Source organism: Hemibagrus wyckioides, linkage group LG06 (assembly GCF_019097595.1).
Source record: "Hemibagrus wyckioides isolate EC202008001 linkage group LG06, SWU_Hwy_1.0, whole genome shotgun sequence".
NCBI classification, from domain to species: Eukaryota; Metazoa; Chordata; class Actinopteri; order Siluriformes; family Bagridae; genus Hemibagrus; species Hemibagrus wyckioides.
In genome coordinates, this window is record NC_080715.1 from 17,741,443 (window position 1) to 17,765,774 (window position 24,332).

A 24,332-nucleotide genomic window follows, 5' to 3' on the forward strand; every position below is an offset into this window, starting at 1 on the left:
TTAAGCAGCTCTGAATTGCCAGCTGCTCCGCTGAGACAACCGCCAGTTTTATACTCTTATGGAAATGGCTGGAAATCTGATTTCACTCAAACCACTTCAGGAAAATTACCTTAAAGGTATCCCAACAGTGAAAATTGATAGTTTTAGCAGAGTAAGTGGACGAAGGCTTCTCTCATATAAATACTCTCTCATATAAAATGCACCAAAATTTGGAATGCTCCCAGACTCTGACTTACCTTGCACACAGAATTTTAGTTCCTTGGCGTCAGTGACGGTGCTGACACACATCCTTTCAGGTAGTTTCTTACTCATTCGGTTGTAGTTGCGTCTCTTCTTGGTCTCTCCCCACAAGTTGGATCCACCGTGCATGCTGGGAATATTGAGCACAGCAATCCCCTCCAGAGACGTGCTGCTGAGGTCCAGAATGATGCCATCACACTAAGAATAAAAATTCAAATCAATCTTTACATTAAACCGATAACATACCACACTGTATATATCTGCAACTGATCAGTGACCCATGTATGTAAGATTTTTAATGCTTTCTTACCGAAACCATCTTAGATAAATAATATTCAAAAATTTGTGGATTCCAGTTTGAAACTTATTTCTTATTTAACTTAGCACACTACACTGAGATGTCATTCATTCAAAAGCCTATATCAGGTCCAAGTGATTGAATTGGGTAACATTAACACATGTCAAAGCCTATATAAAATCAAACACTAAGCACACACCTGAGCTGAAAATCAAACCTGCAATGCTGATGTATTGCTGCAGCCAAATTACCACTGCGCTATATCACCATGCATACTTTAACTGCCTAGAATTAATACTATTGTTATAGCTGCCATTAATATCAACATCCTTATGAGATTTCACAATGTAATTGGTTTATTTTAATACTATGTGAATTGTCCTGACTCACTCTACTTTATTCAATCTACATAATTCACTTCAATCAATTAGAATCTTGTTTAAATTAAGTTTAATATAAGCAATGGAATCTCATGTTGAGAAACGTGATATTTTTTATGTAAATACTTGTCATATTTCCCCAGACTCATTGTTAGTATGGGAGAATCCATACATATTTTTAAATATTTTGAAATTTAAATAATAAATTAGGCATCTATAAGTTTTACATAACAAGAATCACAGAAGTTGCAGTAGAGCACACCATCTGCTAGCAGGTGTGTGGCTGCCTGCATTGTTTTCTCCATATTTATATACACTAAGACGCTTCTTGCCAGTAAAGTGGTTTGTTTCAGTGGTTAAGCATCGAAAGGTAAGCAGCAAGCGGAGACAGATTTGAGTTTGATTAAACCAGAATACAGCTGCAAAGCACAAACTGCAAAGCAGAACTGCTTTCTCTATACTGAAAAATGGTGGTGAAGTGATTTTTTTTACTCAGCATCTGTATGTAACTACCTGTGTGGTGAGGCAGTAGAGACTGTTCACTTTACCTAGTTTAACAAAGTTGACTCAATGCATCACACATATTTTCACATATTTTTTTCTGTATACTGTATTTTTCCCCTTTTCCAACCTGTATAGTTAAATTCTATTTTTTATTCTAATTCTATCCTTAGTCAATTTTTATTCTCTTTTGAGCCTAATTTTATGACAGACAGCCAAAAAAGCATTTCTCTTCACGTCATACTTTGTACGGTTGTGTATGTGAAAATTTTTATTTAAAATTTAATGAAATTTAAATAGTGGTATATATGACGGTGAACCAGTTTAACATGTGCCGTTAATATGAACACTGAGGTGTACAAAAAAATGATGTTTCATGGCATACTTGTCATTTTTCATGTGTGTTGGGTACAAAGTCTCAAAGTCTCCATACATGGTGGAGATTAACAGTTTTTAGCTAAAAATGTCTTCCACCCTTTCTCATACTTAGTTTATATTACATATATTTTTTCCAGATAGCCTTTAACAATGCCTTTGACAAAAGAAGGATGCATTGAGATAATTCTCACGACAAATCATATAGGGGATAATTTATAAAAAACATCACATGCTGTTAAAAGATGTTCATTTCCCCTATGCATGGGGACTTTTTGGACACCCTGTATCTTGAATAATATTTAAATAGTAATTTTGCCATAAATTGGTGGGTCCAGACTCACTTAAATATAAGTTTTACTCTACTTAATACATAATTCTAGGTAATTACTCACTATGCACTGTATCTACAAGCTGGGGATTAACTATAAAACTCCTGCATCACCTGCCCAAAATATAAACAGTTGAAGCTACTGTGCGACATGTTATTGCTTTGTAATAGTGGAAAACATTAGCATGACTTTACAGCAGTTTTCAGAGTGATCCACTATGTGTAGATTTAAAGATACAGATCAAGTATTCTGTTTTTCCAAAAATATTTGGCTGCAACCACAAAAACATGGAAAACTAAACAGGCTGAACAACCGTATCAGAATAATGCTAATAATAATGCTTATGAGCTGTTGCAATTAAATGATAATTACAATGCTGTTAGAGCAGAGATTAGATGACACTCAATGCCAGGCACAACCCTGATTGCCTGTTAAAATAAATAAACACAAGTAGTTGTAGTTTATATGTTGTGATTTTATGAGCAAACAGTAAAACCATGAGAAAGTCTTGCTCAATAAACTTCTCATGTAATATATAGAATGGCCACTGAGTCCATTCTCCAGATATTTTTAAGCCTGAAGTAAAAGTAAATTAATCATGTCCTTAAAAATACTACTGGGAGAGACACATGAAACAGAATGAAGAAAAGAAGAATCCGAACAAAATGCCTTTCAATAGCAAAAGTTTTTGGTAAGCTTCTTGTAAAATTCTCCAGACTTTCCAAAAATAAACTTGAGAAAATACCCAAAGAGAAGAAGCTAAAAAATCACATTTTTGTATGATGTCAGTGACCACCATGATTTAAACTCAAAAATACACAAACTTAAAAATCGCTGAAAACTTACACATTTATGACATAATGAGATGCTGCAGTGTGCATGCAAACCCACAGAGTGTGGCAAAATGAACACACAGCTTTGGAGACTTTACTCTACAATTCTACGCTCATGGAGCATTTATAGTTTGACAAGCGGGTCTGTGAAGATCCCTAACTTCTGGGTGCACAATTCAAGTATTGAAAATAAAATGCTGCTTGACCAAAGTGAAGAAGCTGTAATGACATACAATGAATGATGCATATGAGCTGCTAAACACAGTTTCTGAATCTCTCTCTTTTTAATAGGGAATAATTAACGAAAGATTTGTGTGATGCCTCAAAATGTCAAAATGTTTTATTCTCTTTATACCATAGCAATGCTACCATTTTTATTTAATAAAGAACAACATATACTGTACATTTTTTTATACATTCATAGATATTTTAAAGTTTAGCTCCTCTTATTACTTACGTTATAGCAACTTTAAACAGTTGTTCAATCACCAGCCTCTCTTTTCCTAGCTCTGTTGAAGTTAATAATACTACAAATAATAATTTTTAAAACAAAAAAACAAAAACCAAAAACCACAAAGTCCTTTGTCCTGAAAATATACTGACAGTTATATAGCACTGATATTGCTATACATGACATGGTTAGATTATATGGAGCATCTGCCTTACAAGTTATTACTATAGAAGGCATTTAATATTAGAATGAGCATATTAATTTAACCTGTGGTTTGTTTTGCAGCTGGAACTGTTGTCATAGCTGTGCTGTATAGTGAATTATCCACTTAATAACCAATCAGAGTTGAGAATTCAGAAGTTCAGTGCTATAACCTGTATTATTATTAAATCAGTGTTCAGTTCAGGGTAATGAGAGGACAGTAATTGATTTCTCATTATACACTACACTCCCTTGAGCTGCACTGGCTAAATAGACTCAACATTAAATCAGAATTATTGTAGCATTTTTATTGATTGGTACCAAATTTTAACTCAAAAGTAAGTGCTTTTTATTGTTATAAGCATAACATCTTGGTTATGGATTGCAGTACGTGGAAAGAATGTGGAGTAAAACATGCTGATGTACCCAATACTGTATACCCAATACCCAATACTGGTTCCACTCAAGGTTTCTTCCTCATACCATCTAAGGGAGTTTTTCCTTGCCACGGTCGCCTCAGTCACCTCAGGCTTGCTCACTTGGGATAACATCTAGGACTGTTTGTCTGTTTATATGTTTGTTGTTTTCTTATGTTGTTTCTTATGTGAAGCTGCTTTGAGACAATGCTCTTTGTTAACAGTGCTATACAAATAAAATTGAATTGAATTGAATTATACCATTTACTGTATTAGAAAATATATATGATCATAGTTGCATTAAGTGAGGAAAGAGTGGCTCAGTGTTTCACATTGTGTTTAAATGTCATTGAACTCTTGAAAGTAAAATCACACAGGACTGCCCCTCACTGATTAAATATGTCCTGCTTTATTCCCTACTTCATTCTGAGATAAAATGAGGTCAGCTCTTTTCTACTTGCGCTTATGGCCTGGTCTAGATTTCCAGTCTGTGTGCTTTGGGCTACTCATACTGTTGTGTTGCCTCAACACAGCACAAATACCTGACCAGTAGCAGCAGCCTAAAATCTGTTGTATCTGGAAAAGCCTGTTGCTGGAATGACAAATCACAGTTTATGTCTTTAGAAGCAACTTTTAGTTGATAGTATGCCAGTGGAATAGCATTCTGAGTGGTACCACAAGCCTTCAATGTCTTTGCTTAAATTCTGAATATGTCAACTGATACCCAGTACAGTTCATGTGGGACTCCATGTGTATCTTTAAATACTCTTTTTATTAAAAAATAACTCACCTCCACTTCCACACTCTCATTCAGCTTCTTGCATGTGGCTGAAATGGTCTCAGTAGTGCCAAATTCAAAATACCAGAGCTTATTTTTCATCCTGAGAGAGGATAAGAAAAATATAATTAGAGACTGATAAACAGGTATTCGGTTTTAAATAAAACTGTAATGGTAACACCCTAAAACCTCTCAAGGCAATATAACATTGTGTGAATCACAATGCTGTCTTCTGAAAATCACACTGACTGTAAGTTAAACTTGTATCTGAATACGCAGCTGCTCTGTCATTGGAACAGCAAACAAGTTTGTGTTGACACACCCGTATGCTAATGCTGGTGTGACAACAAACACTGTGGAAAAAACGCTGCCTTGGGTTGTCAACAGATCAAACAGGTTACCCCCACTGATCGGGAGCATACAACACACTTCCAACAAGTACAGTTATTTATGTTCATCCCACCCATCAGTGTGCCACGGTAAATGTTCTTTACTCTTTTACATTGTCATAAACACTCATTTTTGTTTCTTTAATATCATGACATTTGATAAATCTCTCTGAATGTATCCAACTAGCTTTAATGTAAATGAATTTGTATTTAAACAAGTTAAGTCATACCAGGAGATCCTTTTTGTGGATCACATCTTATCTCTTTGGTATCCAATTACAATCTCTCCTGTCCCAGAGGACATGGCTCCCTCTGCCAAAGGAGCTTTGAGCTTATCTCCCACCCTGTGCCCTTCCTCTAGCTGCTGAAATATTGATGTGCAACACTGAAAGCCTGGGCAGACAGGTGTGAGAGATCATGAGTGGCACTGAACACAACTTCAATCCCAGAGAGAGACCAGAGCAATGGACAACAACCTGAGCAAGACAACCCACATGGGCCCTGAGAGCTTGTGAGAAAGGAAACAGTATGGAGGGGAGAGAGGAAAGAGACGGGCGTTTGGTGCAGTGTGTGGGTGAATTTGAAAGAGTACCAGAGAGAGGAATAATTTTAGAAACTATCAGAACATTTGAATGAATACAGTACCACAGGGTCCTTTCGAATCTCCATCCTACATAAAAGTGTTGTATTTTCACTTTGCTAACAAAATAAGCAATTTACACCTAGGCCTGCCCATGAGAGAGTCCAGCACAGTGGAGCTTTGCCGATAATGATGGTATGAGTGTTTAATCAACGAAGTCTGGTGCATCTAGAGGCTGACAGTGCAAATGATGGATTGCATCTTTTAGTCATGAGATTTAAAGAGAAACCACAGATCCAAACATAGAGATACCCAGAGCCATATAAAAAAACCAATATCTATTATTTATTATATAAACATCATAAAGAATACTTTACCAGTCAAGTGTATTATTGCCAATTTGACTTCATTGCTTCTTTCATGCTTAATGTTAGACTGCCACTTTAGGCCTCCTTGTTTCTCTCACCTCCAGCAGCTCCCTACCTTTACTCTGTCAAATTAAAGGATTATGAGCATATTTGAGATCACAATTAGACATGCTTTGCATTCTCAATGGGGCAAGCTGCCTAACCTCATTAGCGAGCTTCCACTTGAGAAGCCCTGTAACAAAACAATTAGGCCACGATTTTCTCCTGGCTTTGGAATTAACGCTCACAAAATTGAGTTTCTTTAGCAGCATGTTATCAGCACATAAGCATTCACTTTGCCAAAAGCATAGACACCCACCCGAAAAGTTCTAGAAAATTGGGTTTGTTAGGCATTCTTTCAGAAGTAAATAGTTTTTTTGGCACTGGTAGGTCCAGTCATCAAATGTTAACCCACACTCTGTCAGTGTGATTCCTCTTTATTTCACTGTGGTGCTACAGCTTCGGGTCAGTGAAAAGAACACATGAAGCCTTGAGTGATTGAATGTGTGACCTTCTCACAGCATTGGTCAGCATGTGAACTTACATAGGCCAAAGGTCAGCAAACCTTTGGGATTACACAACCACATTACTTAAGCCCAACACACACAAGTACTAAATACACACCCGCACTAACATACTCTTAACTCAGTGTTACCATCTCAAGATAGCCATCTCCTATAATCCCCTCAAGGCCGATGACCTGTGGCGCTCTCTCACTCTGGGTCACTATGGAGACAAGTCACAATGCAGCTTAGTACTCTAGTAACTGATCCTAATCTAGTTAGGCAATCTAGACAGCCTCAAGGTGATGTATGAAGGCATGGAGTGTTGGGGAGCCTGGAGGGTGTTCAAGACATTTAAGATGAGTTGGGGGAAGTGAGACAGCAGTCTGAATGTCCACACTGACCATCCGTTCCACCCATCTACATGACTGATTTCCATCCATTTCCATTCATGAGATAAAGACAATAATCTAAAAATTCTCACAAGGTGCAGACCTTATTTTTATATTTCAAAATAAAGAATTCAATTCTAAACCCTTCTATTGATTTTCGTATTGTTTTATTCTACTATTTCCCCTTTTCAGGCAGTATTTCACCCTTATAAACCCTTGCTTCAGGCTGTAATTTGAGCCTCACTCCTACTATATGAACCTCTGACCTTGCAGTTGCAGACTTCCTGGCAATGTGCCACTATTTCAATTTGCTTTAGATCAACACACTTGCTCCTGATAAAGACTGAACTGTGCCTTGAATTGTTAACAATGGCCTAGGCCAAATGCACACCCCGGTCAAACAGCTATTTGCAGTGACAAGTCAGTGCCATACAATTTGTAATTTTCAGCTGTTTACTTTATAGCCTCTTATTAGACACTACATTGCATACACAGAATGCTGCTTTACAAAAAAATGCAAAGGAAAAGCAAAGGGATGACTCAGGTCTGGGTTCAGGTAGCCTGCAGTATGTAACAGCCCCTTGCAGAGTGTATACGACTGGGGAGCAGCAGGAGAGAGGCGTGAGGCTTTGTTGGGCTGTTCTTTTGGCAGGAGAGGAGGAGAGGAGTATATTTATCCCTCCACACCACAGGCACGGAGCAGCAGGGAATGACACGTTCCAGAACACAGCCACACTGGGTCTCTTCTGGACCCTGGCGCACACACACACACACACACACACACACAAAAACACACATTTACACACCTACGTATATATGCAGTCATCACACTCGTACACTCATGGGCACATGGCACACTCACAGACAATGCAAACACAGACATATGGCTTATGAAATCCAAGCTGGTATGACAAGCAGTGGCTGGAGTTAAGACCATATTTGGTATTTTCCTTTCTCATGTCATGTGATTATTGGACCTTTATCCAATTCACTCTATCTATGTTATTTAAATCATCAGCTTATGTGCAATAAAGGACACTAAGGGCTAGACTGAATGAGTGTCCATTTTACTGAAATTATTTCTTTTAGCCATGCATTGACTGAAAGAAACCATAAATACCTTTTATTACAAGGTGTTATGAAAATATTTAGCCTACATCTCTGCAGCTATGAATTCTATCTATCCATGTGGCAAACATACAATTCCAAAGTCATACACTAAGCAGTCTTAATTTATTTTTAACCGTGCTGGTGGTGTGTACCTTAGGCCTGTTCTTATTTCAACAAACATGAGAGCCTACTGTTCTCCACAATAGGCTTCATCCTACAGCACAATAGTAAAACCGAATAACCGACTGCATTACTGACCACAACACAATGTGCCAATAATCAATACTGTACCTCACAACAAGACCAACATTCAGCATTTCAGTACAATGTAAAATCTAATGCATTTGAAAAACTACACAGGGAATTAAGGGATATTTCCATGTGGGCTGGAAAATCCGTATATTGATAATAATGTACAATATATCCATGTTGATTATCTAAATATTTAAAAGAGAACAGTATCTATAACACTTTCTCTGATGGACATGCATAACAAACTGTATACAACATGCTATATTGTATTTATAAGCACATGTTACTCAACTTAACCTTTTACTGTGTATGTATACATCTACACGGTTCTGCAGATGGCAGACATGCATGCTCATTGTGCAATTATGTATTGTTAACAGAGTGCAGTAGTGTTCATAACACATTACATCATCAGTACTTAAACTCAGTCTCAGTTTGCATAGCGCATTTTTACAAACCCATTGATTTTTTTTCAGGAAGTGCTTGAAATTTTACATAAATGAGTAAAATTACTATGACAGCCATATGACACATGATTTTTCTTATGACATATATTGTATGATATTTTTGTGTATGATCGTTTTTTATATTATTAATCAAATAATCTAATTATAATATCTTATAGTTGTATCTGTGAGCTGTAAGTAAAGTAAAACATGTTAATGTTAAACAGTGACTTTTCAGATGTATAAACTATGCCTATTATGCCTATTATCAGCAGACAATATACACCTAACTATGATTATATTAAACTATGATTAAACATAAAGCATTATGCAAAGTGGGTTTGAGTTTGTTTGGTATTAGTGCTTACTTGTTTTGCAAGACTACTTACAATACATTATGTTAATCGTTCATTATGTATATTTAGTTGCACTAAATCATTGTTTTGTATTTTCATAAGTACTTTTAACTGTGTGTATAATGGCCTGTTAATGCACTGAAACTATAAAGAATGTGTTCACAGTTCTTTTTTTTTAATCAGAATTTCATATAAATTGTTACCAAAATCTCAATAGCGCACGTTTCTGAATTAATTAAAGTAAAGAAATAGAATTTGAGAATGCAAAAACCTTCCACTCAAGATTCAAAGGCAGTGCTTATAGTGCTATATTCTTACCACTGTTCTGCTGTGAAACCGAATGGCAGAATCTCTATTGTTATTGTAATCAAAAAGACAAAGAGATTTCCCCCCTTTTCCATAGGGCAATCTGACACTTCTTAATCCAAAACTTCCCTTTTGTCAGCACATGAAAAAAAGGGAGTGGAATGGGACACACAGCTGTTATCCACTGTGATATGTAAGATCAGTAGCACTTACTGTAGGCTAGAAAATCTTTGTGGAGTTCAAAGGCTAGTGTAGGAAAATCATTAAATACATATAGAGAGGTGTTGGAGCATGTATAAACCCATGCACAGGCACACACAAAACATAATCAGATTAATTACTTAATAATACAATTTTCAACCAGAAGAGATCTCAATTCTGTTTGGTTAAACGGTTACATTTTTTTCTGTATGCCCCGTTGTGTTTCATTCCTCACATACTGTATGCAGTGACAAAACAGTCAATAGATAAAGTAAAAAATACCAAAGGGACACTGAGAGAGCTCATATATACAATGTTATACAAGATACAGAAGATAGAACATAGTTTTTTTCCCTGTTGCGTTTTACATGACTAACTCTAGGACGTGGTATTGAGCATCACAATATACTCAAAACATTTTTCCCTTCACATCTCATCTCATCTCATCTCTCTGTCCTTCAACCATTTGAATCAGCTCACCAAACACTGCAGCAGGACAAAACTGTCCTTGAAGAAGGCAAATCTATTTTATGTCACTTTAAAATTGGAAGATGTTTCCATAAATCAGGAATAATAGGACTAGATCTGGACTAAACTGGGTAATTCACCCAGCTTGGTTCTATCACACTACCACTGTGTGAGGCATTAGGATCTGATTATAATGCCTTTGTCCCACTACATCCATCAAAACTGATGTTGTTATACTGTAAACAACATGGGTGTTGTTGAATAGATGAGCTTGTTGTTTGCCTTTATGTAAATCTGAATATTTAATATTATACAAGAGAGATTTGTAAAAGGCCCATGTGCGGTTACAGTACTGTGCACAGATACTAAGGAATTTTCCTGTTTTTTAATTTTTTCCCCCTCTGAGATACGTGAAGACAGCCATTCAGATCTGTTTGAAACATTGCTCGTGCTACATCCTGGTGCAGCACAACACACTTAGAAAAAAGTAGCACTTAGCACTTACTTGCCTTCTTTTACACACATAAGCTCACAGGTGTGCATAATTGGCTGCTGTTGCTGTGATTGACAGCGGACAGAGAAAATACCAAAAAATTTTTATATAAAGAAATTAGGGTGCTAAAGACTTTTCCACAGCACTCTGTATCACTCAAATCGCTGTATTGTTGTACCCTCAAATGTGCTTTGCAAAGTGATTCATTCTGAGCAGTTGGAGCAAAAATTACAGCGTTTATTCTCTGCTCAACTACTATTCTCTGTTCAGCTACTGCAAGCTGACCTACCCTGCACATTATACTGAGGCCCTGAGGGAAGAACTACCAAGCAGGACTGGCCATTAAAAAAACAGACCTATTCTATTGGTGGACGTCCCTTAAGTTGACCTGCCAGGGGCTACGTAGGCTTTTTACTTTTTGTCTCAATAGATGCAGCATCTGATGAGAGTGCATGACAATACAGCAGCTCCACTTCAAAGCAGACTATGTCCAGCCACTGTAAAGAGCACTGGAGGCACAAAATGCCTTTTTCTTAAGTGAGAAATGCATTGTATTTTGGTACTGTGAGTGTTCACCTGTTGTACAGTTCCAGTATCAACCATAATGCAGTGTGTTTGTGCTGTGGTTAAAAACATGACATCAAGTCCTGATTATATTTTAAATGTTAAGTTGGTGCAGCACTACAGTGTGGATATAGTTGCTGTTTTTAATAGATGGGTCGAAGCCTTTATTTGTCACATATATACATTGCAGCACAGTAAAATTCGTTCTTCACATATCCCAAATTTGGAAGTTGGGGTCATAGCAGAGGGTCAGCCATAATGCAGTGCCCCTGAAGCAGTGAGGGTTAAGGGCCTTGTTCAAGGACCCAACAGTTGCAGCTTGGCAGTGCTGGGGTTTAAACCCCGATCCGATATATATCACATTAATCATTGTCATAATCATAATCATAATCATAATCATAATCATAATCATAATTTGGTTAAATTCTTGAATCATATGGATTAATTTTCTATTACAGCATGGCTCAATGCTTCCAGAAAGCAAATAAAGTAAATGCTAATCTTATAATAATTTTATTTAATAAAGAAAAACATATAATGATTGATATGGTGAGGCTTTCTGTAAGGAGCAGCTTATTTAACATTATTGGAAGGGTTTTCCAGTGTCAGTGCTTTGTAGAAGTCAATACATTTACTGGCATGAGAGAGTCTTCAGGAGAGATGAGTTTATTAAGGTTTCTTAGTAATGACAAGCTCTGCTTTTATTGTCTCATTAGCTTCAAGAGGGACTAACCGTTTATAGTATATACATAAGCTTCAAGAGAGAATGACCGTTTATCACATAAGTGATAACGCAAACTTTTTTCTCTCAAGAAGACTTACTGCTTTGATAAATTCATCTGCCTCTACATTTTAAATGAACTGGTACGAATATAAAAGCATGGAAAAGCAGTTCAAATAATGTTCTGTCTATTTTCCTTCTCACTATAAATGTCCTTAATGAGATGAATGAGAATAGTTTGCATTGCACTACCCTGCAAGCTGTGGAAGTTGAATTGACAAGAGATGCATTACGTAACATTTAATTACAAAGTGACATTCACTCCACCTCTTCCTGCAGCTCGGCCACAAGTGCCATTGTGCTCAACCTGACAATGACCCAGACAGTTTTCAAAGAGGAATGAAGCGAAAGAGCTCTCATTCATCAAGCTTTTCTGTGTCAAAGTTTCCTTTTGAAGGTTACAAGGCAAACTCGCTCGCACACTGTGTTTGAGGCTGTTGACTAATGGTTTAGTTTATGTTACTAAACACTTTTTAACTGTGGAAAAAAACTAAACCCCTGAAACATACTGTATGCAAGGAAGGAAATTTCAGACGTCACAAGCTATACAAACTAGAAAAGTTCAAGAACTCAGCATTGAAAAGGTTGGTTATATAAAACTGCTACACATTATGAATTGGTTGCAATTTGTGACTGTAGCCAAGCAACAGTAATCAATTGATCTTGCCAGGTAGGTGGCATTTGTTCACATATTGATTGCGGTGAATTGCACAGTAGTTAAAGTTGTGCCCACAAGAGGCACAATACTGCACCATTGTCAGTGAGAAAGACCAGAAATAGCACAATTTCAGCTTTTTAAGGAGCAAGTCTTAAATTCTGATGCATTTTGATAACATTTGTACATCTTAAACAATCAGGGTGGACAGCAAAGTATGTAAAACATGTTGAAGATTAATATTGACTTATTTCTTCTTTTTTCAAGAATTCACTAAATGCATGTCACTCAGTTTTTTTCAACCCCATTTAAACTGATAGAACTTTACCTGCTGTTGAACTTTTCAGGATGTTTTTCCCTCATCAAGTGGAATCGGTGAGCTATTGATGCATCCTACAAAAGCAGAAAAACAGATTAGCTAACATACCTGTAAGACAGGAATTTAGGCTTCACATGTTTAAAAATTGTTCCAGAAAGCATGCGTTTCTATATGGTTGTGTATAAAAGCATTTTTGACTGCAATTGACGCATTATGAGCTGAAAGTAAATTGCTCTGTAGGGCTTAAAAGCACAATCGTTACATTGCCCAGACATGCCTCAGTCATGTCTGCCTATTGCCCTTAGCAAAGATCAATGTCTACATTGTTAAGACAAAGCGTCATGGAAACCTGATCCAGCATCAGTTTTAACATATTCCATGTGGTTGAACTGTGCTGTATCCTGTTCCCAGATCAGTGCTCAGTTGTTGTTTTTTTGCAAGAAGAATGACAGCTACTAAAAAAATGAAGCATACTCATGTATTTAGGAGGCAATAAAGAGGGGAGAAATGAATGGAAGCCCTGTTTCTGTGGCCTGATGAGAATATGTTTCAGCAGGTAGTCCTGTTGGACTGGAAAAAGTACACAGGTCTGTCAGTGGGGACACAGTGACTTAGCTTAATGAATAAGTGACAGTGTCAGTCAGGTAGAAGCATTCCAGGAAATATGAACATTATAGCAGTGACAGAGCAACATACTGAAGTCACATATATTTTTCTAATTTTTCTTTTTTTCATCTAATTACATTAGATTTTCAGCACAACAGCAGCAACTGGAAACAAGTGATGCCCACTGTTCATGCTTCTCTTCATTACAAAATGCTTTCAACAATCTTTTCTTTTCAGACAGCGTTTTATGTAGGGCTAATTGAGGATTCTATTAATCAATAACTATTCAGAAAACCCTTAAGGAACCCTTTTTCTTAGGGCGTACTTAATTAAGTGAAAGGAACAATATTATACACATTGTACAACTCCATTTCCTGTCTTCTCAGGTGTGGTCATTCACAGCATATCTCATTTACCATGCAACAATAAGAAATTCAGCATTCAGAACAGCAACAGAGCCATCAATGTTCAACAGGAGCAAAGAAACTTATTCTATTTTTGAGAGTAAACCTATCAATGATTATTCTTAATAGTGGATTAAAAATGGGACTAAATCAATCAAGCTTGCGTGATATAATGAGACAGTGATGGTCAATATTCCTTTTATAAAATCACTAGTCTACAGTGTAATGAGTCATGATGTTAAATTTCGGTTTAATGATATGAGCTCATTGTCTTAATCAGCCTCCTTTAGGAAACATAACTCTTCAGGGGCAGGGGTATGTTTAATGAAACTACATAATTCATTCATCAACCACAAATTTCAATTTATCTTTAGCTTCCAGCTTTTTTGTTGAACATCAATCATTTACACTCATTTACTTTGAGAATGATTTTTTACTGTTTTTTTGTAATAATCAACAGAGATAGAAGATGAGAGATGAAATGGCAACATAAATGTGCAACTACTTTGATGCTACAGACTTGAATTGGATCATACTATACGTAATTTAATTACAAGGTTCATAGGTCAGAAAGATCTCTATGCTACATGAAAAAAAAACGACATCGTTCAACTCTTTAGCTACATCGTTTTCCTTAGCTACAAGCCTGTGCAAGTAATATGGTATCCTTTCTATCTATCTATCTATCTATCTATCTATCTATCTATCTATCTATCTATCTATCTATCTATCTATTTATCTAACTATCAATAGAAATGTTTCTGTACATCATGGACCCACTGTCTACACTTACATGTTGCCTTTGCGGGAATTTATTAGATTGCATTCTTATTATTTGCTAGAAACATAGCAGTTTTTTAGCATAGAGTATTTTTAAGCTTGGTCAGTTTAGCAACCCTGTCATTAACTGTCTGCTGCTCCTCTTCCACTTAAAATGTTCATAGCATGAGGAAAGGGCAGTATGATCAGCTAATTTCTTTGATGAAAAAAATTGGTCACTCAAAAGAGTATTTATTTATTTATTTTTTTGTAATTTGTATTCAGTGGAATCTAAAAGTGTCTAAAATCTAAAATTAACTTATTAAATTATTGAATTTGTTAAAAAACATAGCAAAGAGGCTTTGATAATGTTTCTTAATGGTTGATAATAATATTACATGTTTCTATATCAATAACGAGGCTGTTTACATCATGTTGTACCTATCTGGTCTAAAATACACCCAAACTCATGCTTGGATGCAGACTGCTACTTATGTTTAAATGAATTCACAACTGCAGAGAGTTATGACACACTGAGCAAACAGCGTCAGAGGTTGTTTGCTGCTTCCTTGTCTAGCAACACGCTGTTGTCACAGCGATGTTGTCTCAAGGGTACATGCTGCTGTCAACCACTAAACCTTGATTAAAATCAAAGCAACAGAGCCAAAGAAGAGAAGCCAATTGATAAGTCAGGCTTCTAACTGTAACAGATCCATCCCTATATTTAGATGCAGGCATGCACCAAGTCAAGGGAGCTTAAAAGCCACCACATCCTTTAGCAGCCCCAAGCTCAATAATACACACACACATCGCCTGTCTCAGTGAGTGACATGGAGCAGGGTCTCAGCGCCTCACGGTACACACTGTTTCACTCTCTCAGACAGACAGGAAGTGAGTGAGCGCAAGATTTGCAGAGTTTGATAGCTGCCGGTGCGCTGATGAAGCCACGAACGGACCAGGCTAGGTTAGCACCTGTGCTGGCTTCCTGCCTGGCTCTGCAGGTGCAACATTGGGAGAAACAGGAAACATGCAGCGTGGAGGGTTTAGAGGAGGATACCATCTATGGTTTGCACTCTGCCCCTATCTGACAACAGCAGAAAACATCTTTAAAATTTAGCCTTATACCTGCTAGATTATTTACAAGTTACAGAACACTTGCATCAGCACAAGAACTGTATGAGCAATGTTATTAGTCTTCACTGGTATATTAAAACAAATATTGAATTTGCACCAACAGTAACTTTTTAAGTACCTTACATCTCACAAGAAACAATACTGAACATTTTCTGGTTGTAAAAGTTTTAGTCTGTTTTAGCTCAAACTGATGCTTTTGTTTGGGAGTACAGCATGTACTGTATCTAAAGCCAGACTCGATGTGTGTGACTGAAGAAAGCCAAGGCAGCTAAAATCATGACATGATGTGACACTAAGTGACACTAAACTACAGTGTAGCACAACACATTTAATATTTGCCAGCGTTTCTTTAGATATATGACACACTGCAGTGACATTTCTAGTTGGACACCAGTGAAGACTCTTGATTTTAGTGTTTGAACCTTTAGTAAGTAGGCACTGGGGAAGGAGTAGAGCCTAGTCATGCACCAGAGAATGTCATTCACATCAACAGTGGGTTAAGTTAACTCCTCAGCATTCATTTCTGTAAGATATACTTTCAGACACTGTGCTGTACTGACATGTACTAGCAGTTTACTTAAATTTGGTGTTTCTATGGGCTGCATGAAACCCTTCCTGACAACTGATTTAAATATTTAAAAAAGCTTATTCATCAATTCTGAATTCAAGTTAATATAATATCTTGACTCTATGTTTAGCTGTGAGCATTTAAACACTACTATAAAGTGTGAGATCACAAATTAATTCGATTTTGAACACAGAGAGCATTAACAGGTGGAACTTGTACTTTTTGGCATCTGGTGGTACAGTGGCTCCCTGGTTCGATCTGGAGCTTGGGTTACTATCTGTGTAGAGTTTCATATATTCTTCCTTTGTCCACATGGGCTTCCTGTGGGTTTCTTGAAACTTCCAAAAAATGCCAGAAAAAATTGGTGTGAATAAGTGTGTGAATGTGTGTGCAAGGTGTATGATTAACTGCCATCCAGGACATACATCTGGGATGTATTCCTGCCTTGTATTCTAAAAAAAACACCCTATCCAAGATAAAGTGCTTATTGAAGATGATTAAATGAAAATACATTATGTACAGCTCTGGAAAAAAATAAGAGACCACTGCCCAATCTCCAGGTTTGAACCCTATTGAAAACCTCTGGAATGTCATCAAGAGGAAGATGGATGGTCACAAAACCATCAAGCAAAGCTGAGCTGTTTGCTTTTTTGCAAAAAGAGTGGTATAAAGCAATGTGAAAAACTGGTGGAGAGCATGGAGCCAAAACTCATGCAAATCAGGGTTATTCCACCAAATACTGATTTCTTAATATTATTTAGCCAAAGCATTAACACAATTTGTTTACAAATGATTTGCATTTTGTTTTATTTGAGTTATTAAAACTGTGCAAATACTGCATGATCTTGGGTTATTTTGATGTGTTGTCATTTCCTTTAAATATACACTCTAAATAACAATAGTTATATTATCAATTTAGGAGAAATATTGTCAGCAGTTCACAAATAAATGAAACAAAACTCTTCATCTCACCAATACATGAATCTGTAAGAAAAAGAAACATAAGAAACTAATTATTTTGCAGTAGTCTCTCTTTTTTTTTCCAGCGCTGTAGAATTCTATTATGTCAATTGTAATAAATGCAGGTTTCATGTAGTCCTTCGAACGCCACTGTTAAGTACAGTGTTGCCAAAATTTTGGAGTGATGTCATGGTCTCTCAATAAAGGAGACAGTATGTCTTCGAGTACATAACCCCACCCACAAGACAAGGAATCTCCGGCCATTGGAACCCTGTACAGTGAACTATCCCCTGACACAACACACTGAGCCAACTCATGAAGGGCCTGATAATTAGCTGATCAGTTGGATTGGGTGTGTTTGCAGTAGGAAAAAACAAACTCGGCAGGGCCTCTAACTGTCTAACACACACACACACACAGAGTCCACTAACACCCACAGTATAAACGTTCTTCTAAATTGTGGGTGTGATAAGTACCATGTCCATGTTGTGTCTAGCGTCTTGTCTTGTCTATTGTTTTGTCTCATTGACTATCCTGTCTATTATGTCCTACACCCACCACTCACCTATAATAACATTTTAAATAAAAAGTACAACACATCCACAAATATGAATGAAGTCAAAGAGGGGGGAGTTTAAACCTCGCCTTCAGTTAACCTTACCAGATTCAGGTCATTTGCTAATTATTTCATGTTTTCATGGGCTGCTTCTGAAAAAGCTTACACAGTCCATACTACACATTTGGGAGAGTATACCAAGTGTGAAAAAAGTTATTATTTTAGTCCACTGTGTTACTGTTAATCTGCGGTTCTCGGAGAATGTGCACACAGGTCTAATCATCAGCCTGGTAATAATTATATGTAACTGTAGTGTCTTTTTTGCATATGCTTTTCATGTTTTGCTAAGGAGAAAAGTTCTGTGTTCTTTCTCTCTGTAAGACTCTTGAGGTGTTACTCAGCACAGCCATTCGTTACAGCAGTAACCTGGTCTGAACCTGGCAGCAAAACACTTCCTGACACTGATACTTCCTCTGACCTTCAGCCTGTGCCAGACACACACACACACACACACACACATACACACACACACACACACACACACAGCATAGGGCAAACACTCTTATCATACTGTTGTGTCCTGGCTGTTTTTGATCCCTGATTATTCCTCTAACCACGGCAACCTCTTTTAGCAAAAAACCCACCACATGCCTGAGCCGCTAGACTGCACAGCACATATGGAGTAAAGACCATTAATACAACTGAACTCATCTGAAATCATCTAAATGAGGGGAAAAACTGAGTGTGACATGATACTAAGGAGAACATGATGCCAGAGCTTTGCTTCACCTACTGCCAATCTAAGGAGGAAAGAACAGGGACACAGATAGCTTGTTGATGGCAGGAGACGAGGTTAGATTTCATCTGCCAGGCCTAAGGGAGCAGACCCGTGCTAGGGGCAAAGCAAGGTGACGTGTGTTTAATGCCTGCTGCCGTTATGTGGTTGCTCTCTCTAATTCCCCTGGATACATTCTTTCCAGATAGGAGGAACTTGATCAAGAAGCAAACACTTTTCAACAGGATCACTACACTGTATTAAAACAACACAGACATGTCTCAGAAATTTGATTCATAGCCCTCACTCATGAACTGGGCTGGCTTGGTTGAAGTCAACAGCGGTAAAACTGCAATAAAAGGTTCTCACTTATTTTCTTATCTACTGAGGTGTCAAATGTTAGTGCTAAACATAGCGGATAAAGAATCAACATGAAATCTAAAGCAAAAACTGACCCATCTACACAAGTAAGTATTATGGATTATATTACCCATGTCTGACTTGATTCCATACTTTAGTATATCTACAAATAATTATTTGTTACAAATCATGTCATTTTAGGTCAGAAATCACAACAGTCCATTTATGAAGAAATAAGATTTTAGAACACAAACTTAATTCTGGTTTCTTTTCATGTTTTATTGATTAAAATAAACCAAATCTTAACGTTTGTTCTGTCATTTAATATTATAAAGCAATAAATATATATTGACAGCTCTGAAGTACTATTTCCCCAAAAAAGCCTGTGAGCTACATTTTATTTCTATTGCTTTTTCCCATTTTTGCCTTTCATCCACCCTGCTTTTGTATTATACACTGCGGCAAAAAACAACAAAAAACAAACTTGAATGAACAATTTGGATGAGAAAGTATCACTTCTTCTGATAGCATTTCCCATGTGGAATAAAGGCATCACTAGCATTGACTTCAGGGTAAATATTTATGAAAAGCCGGTATTTCTATTATTAAATAGCTTACATCTTCTATTTTAAACCATTGTATAAAACTCAAAATGTTGTTCAGGGTCAAAGTGTGGATTAAGTCACATTTGGAAAGTCTCATTACTCTCTCTAGCTGTCAAACTGGCTTTCAAATTAGCACAATCTAACTAAAATCACGAAGGCCTGACCTTTATCCGCACGTGGTATATTGCTATTGAGCAGTTAGGCACATGTTGCTATATTACTGATTTTTTATCTGTTCTTATCTTTTCATGAAATGTAATCTTTTGATTGGCAGTGAACATAAAACAGATGACCCTGAAGCTAGCTAGCAATAGTGGCCTGGTAACCACTAATGCCATGGCAACCCCGGTGGAAGGTGGCAGGAAAATGTTCCCTTTTGGGAATTATGAGGCAGTGCAGCATTGCTAATGATTACATCAGCACATGAGTCACCACACTGGTTTGCTCAGGTGTCAGTGGCTCCCGATGTGGAGCCATCTGTCCTCTCCTCATGGACACTCAGCACCATGTCCCTTTGCTCCAACACCATGCCATGACTGTGCGACAGAGAGCAGAGCTTCTGTATTATGTATTATTACAGGCAGCAAATCTTTAAAAAAAGTTATTAAAAACATCAACATCTTCTGACCAGAAACATATTTGAAAATTCAACAACACATGTACTTTCAATGAATACACAATCCAAATCTATGCATCCATCATAAATAAGCATCTCCAAAGTGCTAGACACTTCCTCAATGGGTTATTTTAAATGTCCAACAAAGCCTGTTTAAATTTTTATGTGATTTATTTATTTGCCTTGTGAGGACCAGAACTGGTGCCAAGCCATGCATGGAGCCTCCTGGCACAAGCAGCCTATACTCATCATAAGACTCACGATTCACAGAGCATCCATTGTCCACAGTCAGCAGTCACACTGCCACCCCATCACATCACCGCAAACTGGCTGATGCATGCCTCGTACTCTCAATACATAAGACCGGTACTTAGTTTCCTCCTGTATTTTATGACATTAAAGAAACAGTATGTTGTTCAGTTCAAATGGAACATGATGATTAATTTTTGTAAATAGTGCTGATAGATTGGTCAAATCTGAGCTTATAACCAAAGCTAGGTGTTATTTTTCATTAGTTCAGCATTCTGAACAGTCAGAGCATTACACTAGCATGGCTTCTCCTGAGTTGGTGGATGTTGATAGCTGAGGAAAACCAAGCCTGAGCTTTAGTCAGTAGGAGGCTGAATTTAGTTACATAATGGCACTGCAGTGTGTCACATTCCTGTGAGTTTTTTTTTTCTTTATTTTTGCACACCACCTTGCCTAATCCTTCCTGTCTCTGCCCCTGCCAATTCACACACCTCTTTCATTCAAATCAGGTGGTCTATTTCAGGTCTCTTCTCTATTTCTGGACATTCTAAATGTGACCTGGGCTACCTGGTATCCCTCACAGTGATAAAGCAGCATGTAACCAACACACCTGGCATGAGTCAGATTGAAATATATTTTTTTCCCAAAATGAAACACACTATTTATAGAGTACCCATCTATGAACAGCTCAGGAATGAATCTAAGGATTAATCATTGTCTAAAGGAAGGTGGGGAGTACGTGGGCACTCATACTGTGACAGACTGGAAATGCAGACTGTCTAGTGTTGTTTTAAAATCCATTTAGATATGTATATGAACGAAGACCATATATTATTGGCCTTAATATTTTCTATTCCAGGAACTAAAAATATTAACTCTTAAACTCACAGAACCCTTCAGTAAATATGCCAAATATATTTACATTCCTCACATTCAATGTAGTTACTAAATAATTCAGTGTAATTACTAAATAACATGTTTTATAATGTCTAACATAATAATAATAATAATAATAATAATAATAATAATAATAATAATAATAATAACCCTGCTCTTAAAAGGGTTGATGAAAAAGGTCCTTAAATTAGGAAAAGCTTTAAAGTTACATTTATTATGATAGTCTTTCCTAATCATCCTAAATTAAATTATGCTGAATGCCTCAATTATCTATTGAGCACTTCATCTGTGGTGTCTTCTCCAACAAGAATGTTGGTTGAAATTCTTGCTATAATTGCTGTGAAAGACTGCACTTCACAATGAATAGGTTAGCATCAATTTGATCTTTTCCCACCAAACTTGTGAACAAATGGCATTTATAACATTGCAATGAACAGTGTGGTTGCTAAGTAACTGAGTGCCAGCTACTTATTTTCTTATTTTCTCCATTCCACAGGAAATCATGCTGCTCAAGTTTGGGCAAGTTATTATTCCTCTAATGTAATGATGCTTACCTTTAACATTACATATGGTAAGTATCCCATTAAATGCCCATTAGGTCTAATGAACACATAATGATATCTCATAAACTTACAAATATCATTTGACGATGAATTAACTACAGCCTGTGGGAAGTGCGTAAAAATATATAAAGTTATTTATGGAATGTGAAAATGAAGTTCTTCACGTGGATAAAATAGACACCTAAAAGTTGTGTAATCAGAAATGTGTTGGTTAACTGACTCCAAAACCTTGATTAAACACCAGCTGTCCCTAGTACAGGTAAATACGAAATGGCTGCTAATTATTTATGCTGGTTTTACCTGGATTTTACTAGACTTTCCAAATTTTTGGATAAAAAAAATGTGAAAAAGGAGTCAGATTTTCAAGTGATATAACTTGTTCAATCTACTGAAATTGCCTTGCAAAAGAAATACAAATGACATTGATCTAATTACTAGTAACTATACACTCTTCAAAAAAACTCCACACTACAAACTAAAAGAGATTATTTCCCTATGAGAGAGTGCTCTGAATAGAATAACTGCAGGCTGCTAGGAACTGTTAACTATCCAAATAGCTGCCCTTTTTATGAGTGGCAATTAAAACCGTTTGAAATCATCTTAATTCAGATTTGAATCCTAATGCACAATTAGGTAACTTTCTTTGCCTGATCCATTTCTGTTGTGTTGCTATTTTGGAAAATGCTAATTGCTCTTTTGGCAATGTTGTGATATCTGCCGTGGTACAAACAATCTTTTTTGATCTAGACCTTTTGGAGTTCTATGCCTGTATGAGTAAAGCAAGTCTTTAATAAGAAATAAAAGTAGTGTATAAAAGAACTCACCACTCCAATGGAGAAGTAGTTATTGACTATGCTGTATGGCACAGGGTCTCCTTTTTCCTCCTTGTCATCAGGGGAAATGTCAATATTCCAGCGGTCCAGTACCACCTCACTACTGTGCTCAATGTCCCTGAGGAACTTGAGAAGATTGCCTCCTTCATAGCCTGAACAACAGAATACACAAGAAGTAGGTTAGAGGTAAACAGATAAACCTGTAAACATGCACACACACGAGCACATTTGTTTTTCAATCCTCAAATGAAATCTATAATGAAACATGGAGGTGCTTTCAACTTTTTAACAGCCACCTTCATTTATATGTTACTTTGATTAAAAATTAAACAGAGGAATTAGAATGAACCACAGCTCCTAGATGCCATGGGAAGTTTGTGTCTGCGGTTTTGTGTATGTGTCAAATGAGATATGCAAAAATGACAACAGCAGGTTTACACATTTGACTTATAGCACCATCAAGAGACTCAAGCGGACAAAAAATTAAAATAAATATCGGGATGCAAAAAAATTGGAGTGCTGCAAGAGACAAGTGAATCAAACTACAAGGTCATTATGTCAGCACTACGTGGATGATGTGATTGACGTTCTCTGCCTAGAGACAGACTCCCCAGTGTGGCTGTCTTATATTACTGTACGTAGTGAGTAGGGCACAGACACTGGGGGTTACTTCACCAGGTGGAGGTGTTATATCTTAACGAGGGCAAACACACTGTGACTGAAACCAGAATATTGCCACTTTCCTGGCAACCCTGTGTGTCTGGTCTGACATGTGATGACACCTGGAGCTCATTCTTCCTCTATGAACAGAACACAGTCCAATGTAGACTCACTCACACGGAACCACAAATCACATAGACTTATTAAAATTAATTACTAACATTAACATTAATGATGGTATACATTTAAACTTTCAAATAAACATTACAGTTTTCACTCCACTACTCAACCAGATTGAGTCAGGTTGTGGTTATACAGTATATCATAGTGCTAGTCTTGCCAAGGCAAAAAGTATACCGACAGACACACACACACACACACAAAACACAACAACTCATTCCTGTTAGAAACAAGGACATGATGTAATAGGGTAATTATTCCACAACCTCCACCAATACAAAACTGCCTAACAACTTTTATTTTTTTTACTTTAAATCACTGTAGCCTATTATATATATAATTTAGAAGAGAAGAAGAAGAAGAAGAAGAAGAAGATGATGATGATGATAATAATAATAATAATAATAATTATAATAATAAATAACAATGTGTGTGTATATTATACCTGTTTCCTATGCCATTTTATGTGAAAGGTTTCTGTCAATATCAGCATATACCTTGCATGATTAGAGCTATGTATAGTAAAAGACTTATGTGATCAAAGTAAAACTAAACAATATTACATATATAATACTATTAT

The 24,332-nt window shown here is 36.8% G+C and overlaps 1 protein-coding gene across 5 annotated transcripts in view; it reads right to left on the bottom strand.

The window, feature by feature from the left end:
• The window catches only part of LOC131354119 (diacylglycerol kinase beta), an 89,853-nt gene that overhangs the window by 14,029 nt on the left and 51,492 nt on the right, over positions 1-24,332 (bottom strand). For 4 of the 5 annotated variants that reach the window (XM_058391411.1, XM_058391410.1, XM_058391412.1 and 1 more), the window contains 4 exons: positions 22,904-23,064; positions 13,037-13,101; positions 4,818-4,908; positions 237-438 (listed from right to left, as the gene is read on the bottom strand). In XM_058391411.1, the coding sequence (XP_058247394.1) occupies positions 237-438; positions 4,818-4,908; positions 13,037-13,101; positions 22,904-23,064 (519 nt within the window). Of the gene's footprint in view, positions 1-236; positions 439-4,817; positions 4,909-4,934; positions 7,830-13,036; positions 13,102-22,903; positions 23,065-24,332 lie in introns of those variants that run through there. The other variant, XM_058391414.1, reaches the window with a different exon arrangement.